The sequence below is a fragment of the Lissotriton vulgaris genome, chromosome 2_1 (assembly GCF_964263255.1).
Source record: "Lissotriton vulgaris chromosome 2_1, aLisVul1.2, whole genome shotgun sequence".
Lineage (NCBI taxonomy): Eukaryota > Metazoa > Chordata > Amphibia > Caudata > Salamandridae > Lissotriton > Lissotriton vulgaris.
The window spans coordinates 1,224,994,149-1,225,017,433 of NC_141687.1; the positions used below are offsets into that span (position 1 = coordinate 1,224,994,149).

A 23,285-nucleotide genomic window follows, 5' to 3' on the forward strand; every position below is an offset into this window, starting at 1 on the left:
GAGAAAGGAGAGGGCGTGACGGGGTTCGGGGGGGGGGGGCATTCAAGATGAGTCTTGCTGCAGTGTTCTGCACCACCTGCAGTCTGCACAATTGTTCTTGATTGGCAGAGATGAGTAGACCATTGCAATAGTCTACCCGTCCGAGAACTAGTGCTTGTACTAGCGTTCTCCTGTGGATGTCTGGCAGGAAGGGGAAGATGCGCCGTAGGAGTCCAATTACTCGGAAACACGTTCCCGTGACTTGACTGACACGATCTTTTAAAATCTATAAGGTTGACTTACAACCAACACCATAAGGGATTATTTGGACTGATACAATGTGCCCCAGAATTGGAGACATATATCAGGCCAACTTCTCACAATAAGGAAGTTTCTGTGCAGCCTTTTGTAGCTGCACAAAGAATGCCTCTGTTAGACGTACTCGAAAGGCAAGCAGCTGTAACCGATTTTGCGACCTTTTTCCTTCTATGGCCTTTTACTGCTAATCACTACTTACAGTTCTCAGGATATCAGAGTGGAAGATTCCCTTCTTGCTTGGGTTGTGTTATTTCTGTTAACACAATCAATAGCAACCTGCTGGTTGAAAGATTTGGTCATCTTGCACATTCAATTAGGTTTACTCATCATTCAGAATATTAGTTCAGTAAACCCTAAGCCTGAATCACACACATTCTAATGATTAAAAGCCTTTCGTGTTAGCATACAATTAGGCCAGGTTTTATGTACCATATGTATTACCCAGGAAGCTGTGCCACATATGGAAACAGCAGTAACCGTCAACCTACATTTAGTCTGTAGAAATATCTGTACACAATTTGACATACCTAGATTAAGATAAGTATGCTAAGTGTCTGTCAAATTTTGTGCAGATTCTGCAAGAGAGAAGGGAGTGAAGAGGAGTGTTAAAGTGTTTATTTTCTAAAAAATTATCAGCTGTTTCATTAATCAGCATGAAATTTGTAAAGAAGTTAAGACTTTAAGCTAACACTCACCTATCCAGTTTCATTCTGATAAATCTAAAAGTTTTGGCAAAGTTAAACCGGGATCAATTCAAATTTCATTTGCTAATTAACATATACTAGTCCTTCCCTAAAATAAAGTAATTATTTGCGCTTGTTTGGCAGGGCATTCTTTTAATTAACTTTTTATCCAAAATAGAACCAGTAAAGGTGCTTTTCACCTTTTGACACAATGCTGTTTGAGGGAATGTGACCAGGAGGGTATGTTATGCTGTTTGGCAATCCACAGAGCTGTAGCACTTTTTATGGAGAGTCAGGTTACAATTGCATGGTTAGGAGGTACCCCTCAAGTCTGCTATGAAGATGACCTATTGTGGAATATTGGGTGATCTGGATATTTCAAGGTACCACTGTAAGAAATTGGGTTATTGGTGGGGGTGGTGGTGTGGTGGAAGCCTATACACCTAATTACAAAGCCTAAAACCCAGGAAACACACACAAATTAATACATTAAATGTTATGACATGTAGACAGTATTAATGAAAACCAAACATGTTGTTTGTATACAAAATAGTATTTATAGTTTATTTATATCATTTTCTTCATTTTTGTTTGCAATTTCTTTTTATAAAAATTCATATAATCAATATAAAGTTCAGTGCTGTATAATTTATGTTTCAAATAAGACAATGTGAAGACAAGCCAAGAACAACAAAGAAAAACGAAAAAGGGATCACAAATGACTAAGTTATAAATAGGGCTAGTGGAGTTAGCAAAGCGGTGGATGGAGACTCTACGCGCGTTTCGGCTATTGCCTTCTTCAGGAGTTCATCATTTGCAATAGGACAAAGAAATACATAACCGTGATGGTTAGAACATAAGCTGTTAAAGGTTATAACGTAGTTTTGATCAAGATGCTTTTCGCCGGGGGGGGGGGGCCAGTGCAATCATGCCCGGTTAATTAGTCGACATTGGGTGGCGGTACGTTCTTTGGGTATGTGTCTTGTATTGTTCGAATAGGCGACGTATTCTTTAGTGGTGATTAGGCAGTAATGATAAAAGCCTTATTGTTAGGCAGCTATTAAGCAGTATATGCAGTTGTTACGAAACTTGAAAGGATTCCCTTGCAGTCCAATAGACCCGGGACGCTGACAGACCTTATTGCATGGCAGCTATTTAGCAGTATATGCAGTTGATACGAAACTTGAAAGGATTCCCTGGCAGTCCACTAGACCCGGGAAGCTGATAGACCTTGATAATGTCAGTCTTAGTAGTTATAACCGGGGTTCTGAAGAACGGAGTTCGCCGCCCACGATGAAAGGAAGAAGATTATATGAATTTTTATAAAAGAAATTTCAAACAAAAATGAACGAAATAATATAAATAAACTATAAATACTATTTTGTATACAAACAACATGATTGGTTTTCATTAATACTGTCTACATGTCATAACACTTAATGTATTCATTTGTGTGTGTTTCCTGGGTTTTAGGCTTTGTAATTGTGTTCATTACTGTGCTTTTTCAAAAATGTGTTTACCTCAGTCCCTACTAGTAGTGAATTCATTAGGAGTAGGGGTCCCCGATTTTTCCAAAAAGACTATACACCTAAGCCAGGAAGAACCCCCCTCTAGTCAGGGTAAGGGAGTTACACACCTAAGATAACCCCTACTTACCCTCCTGGTAGCTTGGCAGAGCAGGCAGGCTTATCCCAGAGGCAATCTGTAAAGTGTTTGTATAACACTAGGCACTTGTCATGACGTCACATAGACCATACCTCACTTTGTCAATCGGACAATTGTCATAACAGTATAGATTGTGCAATCAAATAATAACTTATACATTTCACATGTCCTAAACACTCCAGGAGCGACACCATTACTATGCATATCCCTGTGACCATGAACAGCAGTATGTAAGGGAACATACATTTACCACTACTGCCTAGGCCTGTGCATGTAAACCACTTCAACAATATGAATTGATACATAGGGGCCCAGCAGCCAGTAGTTACATAATACACACAAATTACTAATACATGTTATAAGGTGCCCAGACCCCTGCACTTCCAATATAGGGAGTGCAATATGTTTCCATCTCTGCATATGCAGCGGAAACCTCCACATGGATTCAAGGGCGGGGTGGCCTTCGTCGAGGTTTCACCTTGTCCTACCAATCTTGCTTACGTGCCCCTAGGTAGCAAAGTCCTAATCGAGTGGCCCTGTCCCAGATTCACTCCGTAAGGTCACCAGATAACCAGGGGCACCCACAACACAAAAAGCAACCATGCGGGAGACCGGGCAGCGTCGCACAGCTACCGGAAAAGCTAGTCTCCCCAGCAGGGGGAGGATCTGCCGGTGACACTTAATCAGGGAGGGGTTCCACACTCCCCAACTCACCCTGTGCTCTCCAGGTGTTGGCTGAGTGGCTGGGCGTCCGGGGAAGCATCTCCGGTAGCTCCGGCAGGAAGGGGTTGGACGCAGCCCTCCTCACCGGACCCGTCTGCTGCACCACGTCAGCGGAACTCCTCCTCTCTCGGTCTAGGTTCTTCCTCCTTCCTTTGGCTCCCTCTGCAGCCTCAGCCTACGGCCCTCTGCGCCACGCTGCTTCGAGGGGAGTCAGTCAGTGCTGCAGTGCCTGTGACCAACGTCCATTGCAGGGGCCATCTCCGGAAAGTGTAGAGAAGAACGGGCACAGCTTCTCTCACTGCGCCCACCCCATGGGTACTCTGGAAAATCGTCAGCTCTTCACACCGGTACGATACCATCGATTTCAAACATAAAGCAGAGCCCCTGAACGGTGCAGTGGATGTGGGGCACAGCCGTCCTCAGTGGGCTCAAGGCGAACACAGAGCCTTGCCTGTGCTGCCTGAAAAGAGGATCGCTCGCCACGCCCTGCCCTCAGGACAAAATAGCTTGTGCGGAAAGTGCTTTTTAGACCCTGAGTAGGGCTCCACACACGCTTCAGAATAACTGGGTGAAAAACACAGCGCTCAGTTTCAAATCACACAGGGCAAGCCACAAAGGTCTGGGAGATCACTGGGCGCCCCAAGCAGGAGGCAGACTCACGCCAGCACACAGGATCCTTGTAGCAAAGAGGCAGTCCTTTCAGCAGACCAGCACAACAAGGTACAGTCCAGATGGCGGTTCCCTGGCAGCACAGCAATACTCTGGGGCAGCATACAGATCCAGCAGCGTCCGGTTACAAGTCCACGCAGTGTCTCGATTTGTGGGGGCCACAGCCCATGTACTTATAGTTAGAATGTCTTTATTCTGAGGGGCACTTCAAAGACTGTATAGAAGTGCATAACACCCCATTTACATCCCTGGTTCCAGAAACACAACAGGTGGGTGGCGACAGCATTTGTAGAAGGCAGGCACAGCCCTGTTCAGGGGCAGGTGCAACTTCTCCCACCACTCCAAATGCAGACCAGACATATTCAGGTGTAAGGGAAACTCCTCAGCTACTCTAAATGCAGGCAAGGTCTATTGGGCCTATTGCCGAGTCACCCAGGAAAGGCAGGACACGCCTCACTTGTGACTGTCTAGAGTAAATGGACATCCCGTCTCTCCTGTCAGTCAAAACCAAACGGTGAATACACATCAAAGAAGGGCCCAATACACATAAGCACACAGCAATGCCCACTTCTAAATGTGGCATTTCTAAAATATCAGAAATTACCACTGAAGCATAGATCAGGGAATCCCCCATGCAAACCTATGAGCGGGCAGCCTCACAGCTGTGAAAAATCAAATAGGCTGTTTGTCACTACCTGGACATGCCACACAGTTAAGGCACATTTCCTACATTTTACCTTGGGAAGCACCCTGCCCATAGGGCTAGCTAGGGCCTACCTTAGGCGTGACTTTATGTGATAAAAGGGGAGTTTCTGACTTGGCGACCAGTTTGCATGACACATCACTGCAGCAGTCAACTGCACGCACATGCCCTGCAGCGGCCTGACTGGTTTGAAAGGCTACTTCGGTGGGTGACCCAAGCAGTGCTGCAAGCCCACTAGTAGCATTTCATTTACAGGCCCTGGGTATATAGGATACCACTGTACAAGGGGCTAATAGTTAAATTAAATATGCCAAACAGGTGTAGACCAATCTTACCAGAGAGAGTACATGCACTTTACCACGGATCAGCAGTGGTAAAGTGCCCAGAGTCATAAGACCAACAACAATAGGTTAGAAAAAAAGAGGAGGAAGTTAAAAAGTTCTGGGATGACCCTGAAAAAAGGGCCAAGTCCAGCACAGGTTTGCTTGAGCTTCGCATTGGCAGTCATTGTGGGTCATAGAGTCTTGGCGTGAATGGGCCCGTCTGCGGTCGCAAAGAGCCCAAAACTTCAGGATTCACCTTTCTAAACTGGAGCAGCACAACTGATGCCAGCCAAGGATCAGGACCTGGGGGATGTACCTCTTGGGAATTGGATACTCACACCAGGAGAGGCCAGCAAGGCGCAGATAGAGCCACCTGCAGGTCCAGGTCAGCTGGGAGATTGCAGGGAGGTCTCTGAAGTGTGTTGTGTCCTTGTAGCTTAGACAGGAGGTCAGCCAAATTACCCTTGTAGTCACTCGGCTTAGCCTGGGATGAAGGGAGCAGGTCCTGTCTTTATTCTCAGATAGTAGGGCAGTCCTATAGTAGCAGGACTGCCCTATGCGGGAGCAAGACAGTCCTCAAGCAGCAGTGCAGTCCTTTGGAGAGCAAGGCAGTCTTTTTTTTAATGTAATGTCCACAGGTCCCTGGAGTCTACTGAAGAGTGACTGTAGAGATTCCTGGAACCAGCTTGTGAAGTTGGGGGATTCTTTATACTGCCTTCACACCTGGTTCCGGAAAGTTGTTCACTTTCCCTGTCAAGGCTCCAAGAAGCCTGGGGTGACAGAAAACTAATGTCCGATTCTTTGAGTGTGCTGTAGGCAAAGCTCTTTGAAATAGAAGTTGGGCTGGGTACAGCTCCACCTCAACCACCCTGACAGGATGACTCAGACTTTCCACATCTAATCCCTTTTGTGTTACTGCCTGGAAGGAATATACAAACCCCATTCACAGTCATGTGACTCAGGACACTTGCAGAGGCGCAAAATGGTTAGGACAAGAAAATGTAAAATTTCTGAAAGAGGCTTTTTCATAATTGTGACTTAAAACCAGACAGTAGCATTGAAGAGGATTTTAAATTACAGTTCATTTGAGTCTGAACATAACATCTCTAACTGCTTCTTAAGTAAAACTCATCCTGCCCTATGTACATTTAGGGCCTACCTTAGGTGTGACTTACAAGTATTAAAAGGGTAGGATTAGAGATGGGAAAAAGCTTATTTTGCTAGGTCGAAAAGGCAGTTTACAACTGCACTACAGACTGCAATGAGAGGCCTCAGACATGTTTAAAGCACTATTTTAGTGGGTGTCACAAAGAGTGCTGCAGCCCACTAGAAGATAACTTACTGGCCCTGGGGACATGTAGTACCATATACATCTAGCCACAGATTCCTTACCTTAGAACTTCTAAGCGCCGGGCTGGATCCAGAAGATTTTGATAGCAGTACCCCTGTGCGCCGATAGGTGGTGTTAACTCTGTGATACTGCGTCTGTTTCGTTGTGACGTCTGCGTAGTCTATATTGGTGCCACCTCGACGCGCTGACGTCTGTTCTTTTCTTTCCATTCCAGCCAGCGCAGAGACGTCAACGAGAGTTCGCCTCTGTCACTTTTTGACAGACTTTTTTGACTTTTTGTCGATGTTCCTGGTGTGTGGATGGCTAGTAAGAAGACCTCTGGGTTTCATGTAGTGCAGCACCTATCAACACGCCATGTCGGTTACGGGCCCACATCTACTATGTCTTTGGTTCCTGGAGTGCGACCACGACCCGAAGCCCATGCTCTGACTGTCAGGCCATGGTGCCAAAAGCTGTGATGGAGCAGTCTCCCTAAATCTGTGTGTGGCCTGGCATCAGGTGCCTCTGAGATCTCACCGAGATTTCGATCCTGGTCTCGGTCGAAGGAAGGTCTGAGCCCCGCTCCGGGGGATCAAACTCTTCTTCCTCCCTAGGTCAGGTAAGAAGCATTATGAGAAACATAAGAAGTCGAAGCATTCTTCAGCTTCGCCACGTCCGTCACCTGACGATACTGAAAATCTCTGTGTTTGAAGCCCTGCTCTACGATTGCCTGGGTCGGCTCTGCGTTTCCCTCCCTTTCCGGGGCAGGAGCGCTCCCGCCCAGTTAAAATAATTTTGTGACGCCAATAGCGCTATATTTGGACGGCCTGACCCTGCTGACGTGCCTTTGGATGCCGCAGGCTCATTAGAAGGAGGTGCTGTAGGTTCTGCACCGCTGGTTCTGGCCCCGGCTCCACGGACTCCTTGATCTGGGCCAGTCCCGGTTGTACCTATTCGATCTTCTCAAACACTGCGTCTGACGCCGAGACCCTCCGTCGCCTGCTTCCACTGGCAGCGCCCACCCCGTCATCATTCCAGATGATAAAGAGCCCCCTGGACGTCCACTGAGACCGTCGCAGAAGGAGCTGTTGGTCTCCATATCATGCTTTGTGCCTTATTCTAAAGGGCTAGGCTTGTATGAAGATTGAGAGGGACAGCAGGATCCCTTAGAAATTACGCTTTTCAACGAGTAAGTGGATTTGGGTGATGACAGCAGCTTGTACACCTCCTCAGAACCTGGCATGCTGTCTCCCCTAACCTGGCTTATAGAGGAGAGGGGGTTTCATTTGCAATGGTGGTGCGTAGGGCTGCAAAGCTCTTGGACCTATCCTCGACCTCAGAGCCCTCAACTACTTTCTCTGAAAAGAAACGTTTATGATGGTCACTCTTGCTCAGGTCCTGTCTGCCCTGGACCTGGGAGACTGGATGGTAGCATTGGACTTTCAGGATGCCAATTTCCGTCCTGCCTGCCCATCGGCGCTACCTGTGGTTTACAGTGGGCCATGAGCGCTTTGAGTTTACCGTGCTCTCCTTCATCCTCACCAGTGCCTCACCGGGCGTTCACCAAGGTGATGGCGGTTGCCGCAGCTCATCTGCGGAGATCGGAGGTTCCAGTCTTCCCCTATCTCGACTGGTTGTTGAAGGCGTGTTTGCCCCAAGCAGACTTCTCCTACGTCCAGACTATGGCAAACCTCCTGCATTCGCAAGGGTACACTATCAACGTGCCAAAGTCTCACCTGACACCCTCTCAGACACACCCCTTCATCTGAGTAGTTCTGGATACGGTGCAGTTTCAGGCCTATCCTCACAAGATGCGAGTCCAGGATATTCAGGCTATGATATTGATGTTTCAGCCACTATTTTGTATGTAAGTGAGACTTACTCTGAGGCTGCTAGGCCTCGTGGCCTCCTACATCCTGCTGGTGAATCATGCCATTTGGCATATGCGGGCTCTGCAGTGAGACCTGAAGTTCAAATTGGTGCAGCATCAGGGGAATCTCGCTGACTTGTTCCAGATTTCGGAGGGCACTGCGAAAGATCTGCAATGATGGTTCACAAACCGCCCTTGGGTCAGAGGCATACCCCACTCTCCCTCCCCAACCAGATTTCACAGTGGTGACAGATTCCTCACAAATGGGGTGTGGCAGCCATCTGGTAGAGTTGGAGCTCAGAAGACTCTGGTCTCCAATGAAAGCCAAGCTCCACAACACCTAGTTGAAGCTTTGCGCGATCCGATTGGCACTGAGACCCTTTTTACCAACCCTCAAGGGAAGGCTAGTGCAGGTGTTAACAGACCACACCATCACCATGTGGTACTGCAACAAGCAGGACGGGTATGGGGGGGTGGCCCCTCTGTCAAGAGGTCCTGCATCTCTGGACTTCGCTGGAACAGCAGGGAATATCCTAATTAGTTCAACAACTGTCTGGTTCCCTGAACGGCAGGGCGGACAAATTAATCTATCGATGCCTAGCGGATCACAAGTGGCATCTCCATCCGGAGGTGGCACGTGGTCTCTTTCAACAGTGTGGAGAACATTTGTTGGATCTGTGTGCCTTCATCGAAAATGCGCAATGTCAGCAGTTTTGCACGTTGGAGTTTCCATGGCGGCTCTCGCTGGGCGACGCTTTTAGTCTTCAAATGGTGCACAGGCCTTCTGTATGCCTTTCCGCCCATCCCACTCCTGTCAAGAGTGCTGAAGAAGATCAGGAGCAACTGTGCCCAAGTCATCCTCGTGGCACCAGACTGGGCACGGAGAGTCTAGTATCCCGAGCTTCTGCAGGTGAGCATCGAGCCTCCTATCAGGCTGCCCCTTCGAAAGGATCTTCTATCAAAGCAGCACCTAAACCTGTCCACACTTGCCTCCTTGTGTGGAGACAGTTGACAGCTTTTGACCTCCCTCCCGAAGTCTGTGAGGTTATTCTTACAGCCAGGCGACCCTCCACCAAGTTGGTATACTCCTGCCAATGGCAAAAAGTTTGTAAATATTGTACAGAACGGTCTGTTGACCACCTGTCTGCATCCCTTTCTGACATTCTTCTTTTCGTTCTCTCTTTAGCCCAGCAGGGCTCTGCTCTGGACACTCTGAAGGGTTACCTTGCAGCCCTTTCTGCTTTACTGCGGTTGCCAGATCTTCCATCGCTTTTTAAATCCCCCCCATTGTACAGAGGTTCTTAAAGGGGCTTACTCCTTTGTTTCCCCTTCTCCTTTTTTGATGCTCCAGTGGGACCGTAACTTGGTTCTCACCTATTTGATGTGTGCACCGTTAGAGCTGCTGCACAACTGCCTCCTCCGGCTGCTTATTATAAAAACAGCCTTCTTAGTGGCCATAACTTCTGCCAGGAGGGTGAGCGAATTGCAGGCTCCATCTTCTCATCCTACTTACCTGAAAGTCTTTCCGGACAAGGTAGTGCTACGCACTAGGGCTTCTTTTTTGGCCTAAGGTGGTGACCCCTTTCCATCTAGGGCAATTTGTAACTTTGTCCACTTTCTATGCTCCTCCACCGCATTCTAAGGAAGAAGAGTGTCTCCACTGTCCGCACCCAAAAAGAGCATTCTCGTTCTGTCTCGATCGTACTAAAGTGACCAACTCTTTGTAGGGTACATTGGAGCAAAGAAAGGACATACTGAGGAACATCTTGTGTTGGGTTATCCTCTGCATAAATATGTTATGCCTTGGGAAAATAACAGCCTCCTGAAGGCCGTAGAGCTCATTCAACCAGGGCTAAGGCAGCCACCACGCCTCTTCGGTGTGGTGTTCTAGTCCTCTACATCTGCCAGGTGGCTACGTGGGCATCTCTGCACAGGTTTGGCAAACATTATTGCTAGGCTAATCCGATCTGTAGGGAAGGCCTCTTCAACCGTTCAGTCCTACAGGATTTTCTAGTCTAATACTTTTCTGCAGTCCCTGCTCTGGGAATGGTATTGCTTGGGTATCTGTTCTAAGTTGAGGAATCTGCGGCTAGATGTCTCTAGCAGATAGACAAGTTACTTGCCTTCAGTAACCTCTTATCTGGTAGAGACATGATCTAGCTGCAGATTCCTAACTGACCCACTCATCCTACCTGCACTGCACATCAGTTTTTAGAGTGTGGATTGTTTCCCTTCAAGGACCTAGGCGTTTTTTAACACACCATAGTCAGTCACTTTGTGGCTCTGTGCTTCTGCCGTGGAAAGTTGTGAAAAGTACTGACGTCAGAGCGCTGAGGTGGTGCCTATATAGATGACGCAGATGTCACACCGAAACTGACACCTACAATGTAATGCAGAGTCAACCAACACCACCTATCCGCGTGCAAGGGTTCTGCTATCAAAATCTTCTAGATCCAGCCTGACGCCTGTAAGGTCTAAGGTAAGGAATCTGCGACTATATCATGTCCCTACCAGATATGGCGTTGCAGACTAACGAGTCAATTAAATGCACCAATCAGAAGTGAGAAAATGTGACAATTTTTAGTGAGAGTACAGGCACTTTAGTTCCTGTTTGCAGTGGTTACGTGCACAGAGTTAAAGTGCACAGTCCTAAAGCCAAACAAACACATTCAGCAAAGCAGGAGGGGTGAAAGTGAAAAAATTGGGATGACACTGCAGAGAGGTTCAGGTACACCAGCCACAAACTCTTTACAAACCTTGGACTTTGGTGGTGGTACACAGCTTAAAATTGAAACATCCCGGTGGCTCCCTTGATAGATAATAGAGTAAAAACATATGGACTTATGCTAGTCACCAGAAAGGGAGACCAACCACATACAGGTTTCCATGGAAACATTTGAGAATGTATGGGGGCCTTGGAATGATTATTTTGGCCTCACGTGCGGCACATTGATGCAAATATGATGGTAAATGTTTTGTCTTTACAAGGTATGAAACCATAATCGGTTTAGAATCTCAACAGTTACAGAAACTAGCAAAGGTTTCTCCGGTTGTACATAAGATCAGGGCTGCTGCTCATTCTTATGCCAGTACATGTTTTGTGTTTATGATTTAATAAAAAATATAAAAAATCAAATATTAAAAGAAATTATGCCAGTGAAATTTGTATTTGTCACTAATTTCGTTGTACCTACTGTTAAGATATCGGTGAGGAGTAGATTACGGTCAGATATTCCTTAATGTACAAAGCTGTAGATTCTTACAAAACGTGCACTTTTTTTTGTTGCATTTCGAGGTCTCATATACTTGCCGGTAGATAATATTGATGACTTTGTTAGAAGTACTTTACATCTACCCTTTATATACTATTCACCTCTCCCCGAAGGAAGATACTGGCATTTTTATAAAGTACAAACTTCAGTTATGTTCCAGGATCATCTTGAAGTAATAACATGCCGAGAACATGAATATGTGGGTAGAGAACATGAATATGTGGATAATATTTCTGTCTGTTAATCTACACTGTACTTTATACTCTAAAAAATGTCTCCTTCCTCCAGACTGCTCTCACCACAGTCAACCGTTTTGATGGCTTCATTTTGTTTCTAGATATTTCTTGCGAGCCACAATCAGCCGCAGACTAAATGCCATTGTTAAGGAGATGGATATCGTGGTGCACACACTCAGCACGTACCCAGAGCTCAACTCCTCTATCAAGATGGAAGTGGGAATTGAGGACTGCCTGCACATAGAGTTTGAGTATAACAAATCCAAGTAGGTTTGTGAGTAACATACTCAATTTAGTTTTGCTCTTTCGAGGTTTTAAGCTCCTTCTCAGGGAATTGCTATTTCTTATTTCAAACTATTTTCTATCCCACTTTCAAGAGCTGCTCAATCTGAAAGTTACTGCTTTTAGAGAAGTTACAGGCTTTCTGGGGTTTGCCAAATCATATGTTACTTTATTCACGAGCTGGTTGCTGTTTTAAGAAATTCTTTTGTTGGTAAAGAGGCTTAGAAACAGTTGAAGAGATGCTGGCACTGCTTTGATGCTTATTCTGTTTTTATCCTTTTTAATTTAGATATCACCTGAAAGATGTAATTGTGGGGAAAATCTACTTCCTATTGGTTCGAATCAAAATTAAGCACATGGAAATTGACATTATCAAGAGGGAGACAACTGGAACAGGACCCAACGTTTACCACGAGAATGATACAATTGCCAAGTACGAGATCATGGATGGGGCACCTGTTCGGGGTGAGCCCCATTTAACCCTCACTGTACGGGCTTAGTAGTGCAGTCATAGAGGAATCCTACATGTGAATCTGTGTATGTGCAGGCATTTCCTCTTATTATTTACTTTCCCAGAATAATGGCCATCCCTTCATAGTCGTTTTGTGACTTAGTGTTCCCAAATATTATTTTATTGATTTAATGTTTGGGATCTTTTTTTCCCTCAGGCGAATCAATTCCAATTCGACTCTTCCTGGCAGGATATGAGCTGACCCCCACCATGAGAGACATCAACAAGAAATTCAGTGTGCGCTATTACCTCAACCTGGTGCTGATTGATGAAGAAGAAAGGCGCTACTTTAAACAGCAGGTACTTTTGGGATGGTGCTTGTGTTCCCATTATTTGTGTAAAACATAGGTTGGGTGGCCCTTGCTTGCACTGATGGAAGTTCAGCGTCGAAAACATGTTTTTTAGTGTGTTCTTTGTTACAGTGTTTAGTTTTAGACACCAGTAAATACAATTTGGCATGAGAATATCAATCTTGTTTTGCTTATTTCGAATATTAATGTCATGTGCCACCAATAGTCACTATGCACCTCCTAAAGAGAAGATCAACAAAATACATAGACCTCTGTAATCTAAATTAATATGGAACCACCCCACCTGTAGAAGTTCTGATGTACTTGATCGCTGTAAACAGCACTTCTATCAGAGGGCACACCATTTTTTCAAGAATAAAATATTTTTGGTTTAAACAAAATGATGGTTGCTTCTCCCTCTGATCACTTTTGAAAACCTCTACTTTTTTAGTTTTTTTTTGGTACTACTGTAATTTATACTTTATTTCTGCGCACTGTAAATAATAATTTTACAATAATTTGGAAGTTTGGCCTTTGTTAAAAACGGTTCTGTTTAATTTGCCATGGAAGAAGCATTTTGCTTGTATCGTACTCTGTTTTACTTCTACCTACTGGTGAAATGAGCAATCGGGCACTTGAACCATACAGGAAGTACATTGTTATAGATCTGCTAATATCGAGTTAACATCACAGTGAACTTATCAATCAGATAAAAGTTTTGTTTGGGGATGCACTTGTTAACTGGAATAGACTCGGCGGGTTTGCCTCCTCAGTAAACTGACAAATTTTGAAAGCAGATGAAGAAATCGGTGCCAAATAGTCATTCTTCCAACCAAAAACAATAATCATAATGGCAGTGCTTTAATTGCAAGGTCTGCCAGTGAATTTTAAGGCAGACTTGGCTAATGAGTCAATAAAAAACATACGTGGCTTACATTGCTCCTTTTACATATGCTAAAATTCCAGGCCTGTTGTCTTATGTTTCCATTTCCATTGATACAAATAGGGTGGGGTGAGGGGGCAGTGCGGAAGGTGGCAGTGTTCACATAAGAGAGCAAGCCATGCCAATCATTTGGCCTGAAAAGAAAGAGTGGAGATATTTATAAATAGATACAAACTAATATTTATATGACATCTCTTACATAACATTTCCCATAATGAAAAGGATGCATAATATTTACTTAAATAAATAAAAGGAAAGGTTGGCCTAGGACTCCAGGATGGTGGCTGTTCTTAAGTGAGCTCCGTGACCTGCCCCTACTGATCTAGGGGCATCCTGTTGCTGACTGCTGGTTCGCTCCCCAATGCCGTCGGCCTATGGGGGAGTCAAAGGGGGCTGCCCATTGCTCCTTTTCTCAGTGCAGGGCTGTAAGAGGCTGGCTTAGTATATGGTGCACACTTAATTAAGTGAAGCACCTTGCACAAATCCAGGCAACCCTTAGTGGTTTTTGTGATCTTAGACAACTATGGAAAGCTCTCTAAGTGGTAGCTGTTGAGAGCAGCTTTCAGGCTTATCCAGTAGTCTTAAGGCGCTAGTTTTACCAGATTTAACTGTGTAGTGTAGGTTAAGCGAAAAAGACCAACATAATGTATGTATAAAAATTGATATTCATTACACAATACTCACTAACACATTGGTATATCTCCTACCCGGAGATATACACCCAAATACACAAGAAAACTTAAGTTGTAATAGGTAAGTAAGCACAAAATACAGTGGTCTCCAGGGGGGGACTAAACCATATACTAAACAAAATGTAATGCGAACTGCTACCAAAGGCGGGACTTGGACCAGGAAACTCAGAGGAGCTGGGGACCAAAGGAACCACCCAGGATAAGTACCCAGGAACTCCATGGAGGCTGTGTGCAGAGTGGAAACACAGCTGCGTGTCCAATAGAAGTCAACAGGAAAGTCACTGTTGCAGTTTTGGAGAAGAAGGACCCTTCCCAGTGGACCCTGAAAAACCCTGTGGAAGACAGAAGGTTGGAGAGCCACCCCACCCTTGGATACCCCAGGAACCAGGATATCTACACCAGGGAAACAGAGTGCATAGGTTTGAAGTGCCGTTGTAAATCGCTGTAGACCACAATGGAGGACTTTGAAAAAGATGCTGCTGGCGAAGACTGTGCAAGAGTATGGTGTAATCCAAGGGAGGAGTTTTCAAAAGGAGAACCTGTAAGCAGAGGGGACAGACTCTATGCAACTCGGATGTGATCAGGAGGCACAGAAGAGCAATGCCAACTGATGTTGGATGGTTCATGAGTAATGACGGTGACCTTGTTGCTGCAGCTGTGAGGACCAGGTGACGCTGAGAAAGACCAGGAGCCATGCACGAGCTGTCCCCCATCGGAAGTCGAGAACCAGGGAGCACGAAAAGGCCTTGGCAGCTGCAACAGGCATAGAAAGCGAAGAAGGAGCAACATTGGGACCAGCAAGGTCCAAGGGACTCACAACAAGCAGGAGAGTCGGCGTAGGCCCCGAGCAAGCAGGGGAGCACACTGGAGCAGGAGAAGACCCTCGGGGGGGACCCACAGGCTGAAGTCACAGGAGTCGCAAGAGGACCTCGAGTAGCTCACCAAAGATGAAGGCCCACGGTGCAGAGGATGCAGTGAGGACACTTTTCCTGGCAGGAAGAGGAGCTGGAGACTGGAGCTTCTTGTTGCCCAAAGATCTTGAATGCAGAGCCAACAAGCCTTGGTGCGGTGCAGAGGGCTTTGGTCTCCGCGGTTCCGACAAGGGATGCTGGCCTCAAAATTGTAGAAACGACAGGTCAGGCCTCGAGGGAGTTGGAGAACCACTACCTGTGTTGCTGAGCCTTTCGAAGTCTGTGGGACTTGGGAGCAGCGGACTAGTCCGCTTCGTTACGATGCCTGCAGATGCAGGGGAGGGACTTCAAGGGAGATTGCTTTGAGTGTCCTTGATGCCTAAAGGTCTGTTGAAGATCCTGGAAGAAGCACAGATACGGACGATGAAGAAGACTTGCAGAACAGCGAGACTAGGAGCAGCAGGCGTCTTCCTTGGTGCAGCCTCAGTCCGAGGCGAAGTCCAAGGTGCCCAGACGGTCGAAGTTGGAGTGGTTTCGGGTTTGAATATTGTCCCACGACCAATCTGAAGAGCTACCCACAGGTAAGCCCTTAAGTACCCTTGGGAAAGGGTTGGGACAATTCAAGGGTCCCTCCCAGAGGAGGGGATGGACAGAGGGGAGGATACTTCCATGCCCTTTGTCCAGTTTTGCACCAGTGCGGGAACTGGCTCAAACCAGTGTATGCAAGGAGGGCACCAAATGTGCCATTCAAAGTAGTCTGGTGGTGCCAGCAAGCACCTCCATCCCAGCCCAATACACTAAGTCCTGTCTGGGAGGCGGGCACACCTCCCTGTGACAAGAAACCTATTGTTGTACCTTCCCCTGCTCGAGCTCAGCAGCTGGAGGGCAAAATTGTGTCTGTGGTCGGAAGCATCACTAGCCTCCTGGCAGACACTGGAAGACTGTTACCGGAAGCACTGAGAGTCTTTTCAGAGGAGTCCCACAGTGCATAGAATCATACCTCCAGCACCGGAATTGGTGTTGGGGTATGATTCCAACATGTTTGATACCAAGCATGCCCAGGTACGGCACAGCTACTACATAGTTATCCCCGCGTAAAGCCATATGGCCACTATATGTGTTAAAATGGCTGGCCGCACTTACAAAGCCTGAAGAAAATGACTCCGGGGTTTGTAGGGGTTACCTGCTCGTGCAGGGGCCCCCCACACACTTATAACCTCGCAGCCTGCCTTCAGGATTGAAAGAGCTCCCTTAGGGGTGACTTATAGGTGTTAAGTGCAGTGACTTCAGATAAAAGGAAACTTATATCGGTCGTAAGTGGTGCTAGCACCAGCTCTCAATGGCATGGACTGAAGTGTGGATCTTATGGTAATACTAATTGGCTTAGTGCCAGCTGCAGCTGTGTGGTGGAAGTAGAGCAAACTGGAGTTTTGCCCCGGGCACCTACGCTTGGAAGCCAGAGGACTGAACCAGACCAGGGCAGTGATCAGTAATTCTCTGTTTAGTGGGCTGCCTGCTTCCGCCATGCTGGTGTGAGCGGGCTCCGTTCGAAAGATGCACTTGGGCTGGTTGCAGGTAAGACTCCTGAGTCTTGTCACTGGGCAGAGGAGCAGCAATGATTGAACCCTTGTTGACTCAATAGATGGTGTACTTAGAGGAGTGAAGACCAAAGGGGCTGAGATCACTGAGTCAGCTGGTGGTGGAGGTGCAGTGAGGACTGAATCGGCCTATTGGTTCTGGTGAAGGGGCCTGGAAAGCTCCAATGGTGACTATTTAAAAGGTGGGCTGGTGAAGCGAGCCCTCTCCCATTGATTGTTGGCTCTGAAGGAAGGCCCCCTAGGCAGAAACCTACTGTCCTGTATATGGTAAACACCAGATGAATTATACACAGCAACCCTCAGCCTTGCACTGAACAAGTTATTGGCAGCTGTCACACTTCAGCGTCCACAATAATCAAACCCCTGATCAGGGTACTGGAGTTCTTGCACGAATGCTCGTGCTACCTGCGGCTGGCATCGAAGCTTGCGGTTCAATCAGGCCGAGGCTAAGATTCCTCATATGCATCTGAGGTCGTAGTACTGCAGTGTGTAACAGAATCCAGTGTTTGTTGCCTGGCCTATGCTCAACTAACCCCTGCAGTATAGAGCATTGTGAAGGACACTTTGGGGCTTAAGGAGAGACATTCAAAGCATTAGATTCTGCTTGGACTGCCTGATTATGCACCTCTACTGTGAACATTGATGCCCTGTTCTGGGGTGTCTTCCCTTTGCCGGTTGGAATCACACAGATCCATCTGAGCTGGCAGACTGCTGCCTGAAGCCACGGAAACCCTGCCAATAGTCTCTCCAAAGATGTGTAATCTTATTCCCCCAAAATTTAGGTGGAATATCTGGGATAGCCCTGTGGACTTCTTGTGGCACAGAGGGGTTCTAGAATTATGCCAAAGATACACAAGTGCTTATCAGAGCAGCAAACATGGGAAGTGACTCGATTCCCTCCCCCCTTCACAAGCGCAAACCAACATCATATATACGTTTCGAGCCCCAATTCCTCAGGCACCAAACTACATAAAACTACAGGTCCCCAAGTGGCTCTGGAAAGAAGAATAGCGGAAGTAGGAATGGACATAACACTCCAACAACACACAATGTCGTTGACAAGAGTCTCTGAAACACAGGAATGCATTGCGAAATGGAAGACGTGGTTACAGAGCTGCAGTCTACCATAGCTTGACTCACCACAGCATTTAAAAGCCTGGAGGAAAAATCTAAAAATGCTGAGAACAGGGAAGGAAGAAAAAACTCTACTTTATTGACTTTCTGGAGGAAGTGGAGGGCCAGTCCCGTAAGAGGTTTTTAGAAACTGGTACGACCGCTTGGTTGTGAGCATATAGTCACTTTGCTTTGCTCATGTAATTGCCCAGACTATGTTGGTACAACATCCCCCCATGGGTGTGCCTCTACATCCCACCATTGCCAAGGTTCTGAACTACAGGCATTGAGATGCAATCGCGAAATGTGAAAAATCTGTCCTTTCAACCTTCGTTTGTCAGAAAGAATAGGCACTCTTTTAATGCAGTTAAAAAGAAATTGTGCCCTTAAATGTATGCTTAGGGTATCAGTCAGACTCAGTGATCCATATGTATTGCACCTTGTTCTTCAAATCTCATGAGGCTACATGAGACTGGATGGACGAAAGGGAAAAGTTACAGCGCAGCCCTCCTTCCGGCGGTGGGCGATTGAGGGCTGGTTGGAACAGAGGGAATACAACCTGTGCAGTGCATGTATTCCACCCCAATTATCTAAACCCACTCTTGATGATATTTGAACTTTTTTCCTGGGACTACCCCAGGGTCTGACTTGAGTGCCATCCTGGACTACACGCCAAACTCCACTGTGCCTACTGTGACAATGTCATATAGAGCCACCATGATGACTTAGTAGACATACTTCCTGGGATTGTGCGATATTTGGTGAATATATATGAAATATACTTCCTAATCCTTCCTACATGTGGACGTATGGTGTACAACAACAGCAATAATGCTGCCTCTGGGAATTTTAGATGACTTCCGGTGAAGATTAGAATTTGGACCCTGAGGGAGGGCGGTCTCCCAAAATGGTATGTGCATAGTAGACGCACAATACTCACAACTGTTAACGCAAGAGCTAAAAGATTACCTTGAACGTCTGCCATGTATGTTCCCATGGTACTCTGGGCAGCACAGAATTCCACCATACTTGGTATGACCAAAGCTTTCCTTAAAAAGAAAGTCAAGAAAAAAAGCCAACAGATAATTGCTATGGAGGCTAGGCTTATTGCACTTGAGCAAGAATACATTGCTAAACATGGATATGATCCAAAGTCAATAAGAGACTGATGAGGCTTACCTGATACAAATCTGCTAAGAGGAGGCTCGCCAATGCTCGATGACCTTAAACACACTGATCTATGAACTGGGATACAAGCCTGGTAAGCTGTCTTATTGGCTAGCAACCAGAGAGGTCGCCTCCACAGTGATTTCAGTAATGGTAGACCCTAGTGGGAAACAAGAGAATGCAGCAATATCATCTGCCTTTTCCTCTTACTACCAAATCCTCTGTGCAGTGCAAGTGCACTCCATAAGCGTGTGTTTCTCCTCTTTTGTTGAAGCTCTCCAGGTGACGACACTGCATGCCCTACATAGACTCTTTGGAGCATCCTATCATGCTGGATGAGATTGAGGCTGATATCAATGACTTGAAGCTAGGTAAATTATGCAGTAGTCCAGATAATAGTTCCCCCTTGAATCTTACTGTAACTTTAAGTTGGTCCTCTCGCCTCACCTATTACTCATATATCAGAAATCCATAGAGATGGGCTGTTTACCCCCAACAACCCCCGCCCAGATTTGGACTTGACCATAATTATGGTAATTCATAAAACTTGACATCCCCCTGACCAGCAATGCTCCAACGTGATTCTTAGTGCTCTGTCTCTTTTACATGTTGGTAGGATATTGTTTTGACTTTACTGGCTCAAGGGAGTCGTGTCTCGAGTCCTGGCCGGCCAGTCCCCTCGGTAGCCTCCAGACTTAACTTCATGCCGGCGCAAGATAAATATGCACAATAGAGTTTGGCGAGCCACTAAAAGCTTGAGCCTGATGTCTGCACTGGTTCTGCCTCAACTCAAGGTCCTCGTAGAACCTAGAGCCCATGCACCAGCTGAGCTTTCACGAGACATGATGCGCCCTACTGGCTACTGCTGTCTATCGTGTAACATAGGGAAAAGGGTTCGACTCTTGGCCTCAGTTTTCTGTTATAGTAAATGTCTTGAAGTATCTACAACTATTGTGATCTTCACTGATTCTTATCTGGACCTACCTACCCTTGTTTGCAGTTTCATGCAATGAATGATATGAAAAAACATAACTCAAATGCATCACAAATGGACATTTATGTTGTGCCAATCAGATGTGTAGGGGAAAGCACGGAGCTAAGCTGGCGGTCGAAGTCTGCCACCTCCAGTGTAATATCCGTAGAGTACTCTGCAGCTATGCCTGTTGGCCAATGGTTCGCACCCTCCTTCACCTGATTAGCAACCCCTGTTCCTGACGGATGGCTAGCTGGTGGCCTACCACCCGTGGGTGGTACACATCTACGTGAGGGGACAACATCATCCCTCTATCCATTGCTGGCCCTGTACCAGACTTCTGACACATCATCAGGGGCATCCATAGCTTCCGCCTATTGAATTTTTCAGTTCCCCTTGGTGCAATAGGCCTTCCTATGCGCTAGCCAAAATAATGCTGCATCCTGTGAATCTTGTATGGGTCTCCCTGGTCAGAAAAAAGGTGTAACTAGCTCCGTTAGTTATGAAGCACTTATATTTCCTTGGGCAAAGTTTACGCTATGTAAAACTGCCCAAAAGAATGTGTAGCTTCTGCCTGTCGCCAACCCAATAATCACATCCTAAATTAATTAAGGATAAAGCATCAACCTTTGATATGGGAAAGAGATGCTCTATGGTGGCAGAACTGCACAGCGACCAAATTGTGTGATCTGGAACAAATATTTAATATTACTTTATTTCACCGAGCCTCTTTTTTAGGTCTCGCCTATGCCATCCCGTAGCGATGGTGGGCGAGATTATAGCAAGGCTTTCAAAAAGTCTACCCAAACTGCGGATCGGGTACAGTTCATGTGACCACAGCCACGCGCTTGGGCGCGGGCGCGCCGCGCTCCGCCTCTGCTGCCATTTCAGCTCCCCAGGCTACACCCCCCCTCACTCTCCATATGCTCGCTCGCGCGCCTTTCCTTTGATCTCACAGGCTCCGCTCCCCCGCCCCCGCATCAGACTTCAAAGGAGTCCGCTCTCCCTGCCACGCAATGCCGAGATCTTCAAAGGAAGCCGCTCCCCCACCCCACCACGCAATGCGGCTCCCCCGCCCCCACCACGCAATGCCGAGAGCTTGTTTTAAAAGTGCTGAAACATCGCCCTTTAACTTTAAATATTTAGTTAATATGCTGCTACACCCCTACTTCCAGGGCCCATGCCCAGTGTACGTAGTTTAATCCTGCTCCGGAGGTGGCCCCTCCTTCAGTGACACGCGGCAGCCCCCATCCTCTCCCGCTGTCTGTTGTCTTGAGGTTTGTGGCGGTGCGGCTGCTCAGGGGTGAGTTTCATTCTTCTTTTTTTTTTTTTTACCACTCCGTTTGTCCCTGCCCTACTCAAGCTGTCCGTTGTGTTGCTGTTTGTGGCGGCCATGGAGGTGCGGCTGCTCAGTTACGGAGCTTATCCTTCCCAGCCGGGTCGGGTATTCGCAACCCACTGCTATTTTTCACACTTGCCGAATACTCCCCTTGAATGTTTATGCAATGAGAGCTGGGTTTACAGAAAACCGCTGGGGTTCACCCCCAGTGCAAATGTGTTCAGGGTGTGACAGCCCTGGTTCCCCACGCCGTGCTTAAAATATGTTTGGTTGAAATTTTACACACCAGGCAACACTTGTTGTATTTGGGTTGTGCCTGGTTTGCTCAGTGTAATCTTTACTGGGCAAACTCTCGTGTGAAGATGTGAGCTAGCATTAAGCGTCTTGGTGGCTCACACGGGGTAACAAGCGCTATGCAAGAGCTACTAATAAGACACCCTGTAGCTGGCTTAAAGATATTGTTCCAAACGCTATATAGATTGATGCATCTTCTGGTCCAGTCACACATACTGGCATTGTGAGATTTGCGTCTGGTCGACCCCCCCCAACCCCCCCCCCCCCCCCCCCTCCTTGAGCGTGGTAGCTCAGTTGGTTAATGCTCCTGCTGCTGATACTTGTGTCTGAATCCAATACTCATCAGCTAGAATTTTAGCAGGTCCTCAGTGTGTCATCCACCTATAGCTGACGTCAACACCATTGGCATTTGCGTCAATGTAGGAATATGCTACTTACCAGTATGCATCTGTTCTTGGCATGTAGGGCTGCTGACATTCATATCTGTGCATAGATCACCGCCTAGTGTTGGGTCCGGATGATTGCACATTGTTGTCCTGGAAGAGTCTTCGAAGTATCACGAGATAGGTGGCTCCTCCCCTGGACTAGAGTGCGCATGGGCATCCTCTCCATGCTCAGATTGTTTTTTAGCCATTGTAGCAGAGATGGAGTCTAGTACAGTAAGAGATGTCCATACAAAGAGTGAATGCTACAGCTGCGACAGGCACCAGGGAGGTGGGTGGGCGATATGAATGTCAGCAGCCCTACATGCCAAGAACAGATGCATACTGGTAAGTAGCATATTCCGTTCAAGGCATGTGGGCTGCTGAATTCATATCTGTGCATAGAATGTATAGCAGTATCTCCACTAGCGGTGGCTGCCTGTGCCAGCTGCAGCAGTCTGAAAAAGAGTTTTGAGAACAGCCTGTCCTACAGCAGCTTGCTGTTTGGAATGTACATCTACACAGTAGTGTTTGGTAAATGTATGTATGGTTGTCCATGTGGCTGCTCTACAAATTTTGTGTAAAGAAATATTTCCTAGGAAAACCATGGATGCCCCTAGTTTGCATGTAGAATGCGCCCTAGGGGGAACGGTTAAGGTGCGTTTTGCCTTTGAGTAACATATCTGAATGCACTTAACGATCCATCTGGCTATACCTGATTTAGAAATAGGGTTGCCTTTGTGTTGTGGTGAGAAAGCAACAAACAACTGTTTTGTCTTTCGAAATGCCTTAGTTCTATCTATGTAATAAAGCAGAGCTCTTTTGACATCTAGAGTATGCAAGGCCCTTTAGGCAACTGTCTGTGGGTTTTGAAAGAACACCGGCAGGTCTATTGTTTGATTTATATGGAAATGGGATACCACTTTTGGCATGAATTTAGGGTTTGTTCTGAGAACTACTCTATTCGCATGTATTTGAA

At 46.6% G+C, this 23,285-nt stretch overlaps 1 protein-coding gene across 1 annotated transcript in view; it reads left to right on the forward strand.

Annotated features, from left to right (window-relative positions):
• Positions 1–23,285, forward strand: part of VPS26B (VPS26 retromer complex component B) — a 139,352-nt gene that overhangs the window by 75,074 nt on the left and 40,993 nt on the right. Inside the window, exons 3-5 of the mRNA XM_086956942.1 lie at positions 11,873–12,037; positions 12,343–12,518; positions 12,722–12,864. Coding sequence (XP_086813068.1) covers positions 11,873–12,037; positions 12,343–12,518; positions 12,722–12,864 — 484 coding nt within the window. The remainder of the gene's footprint in view (positions 1–11,872; positions 12,038–12,342; positions 12,519–12,721; positions 12,865–23,285) is intronic.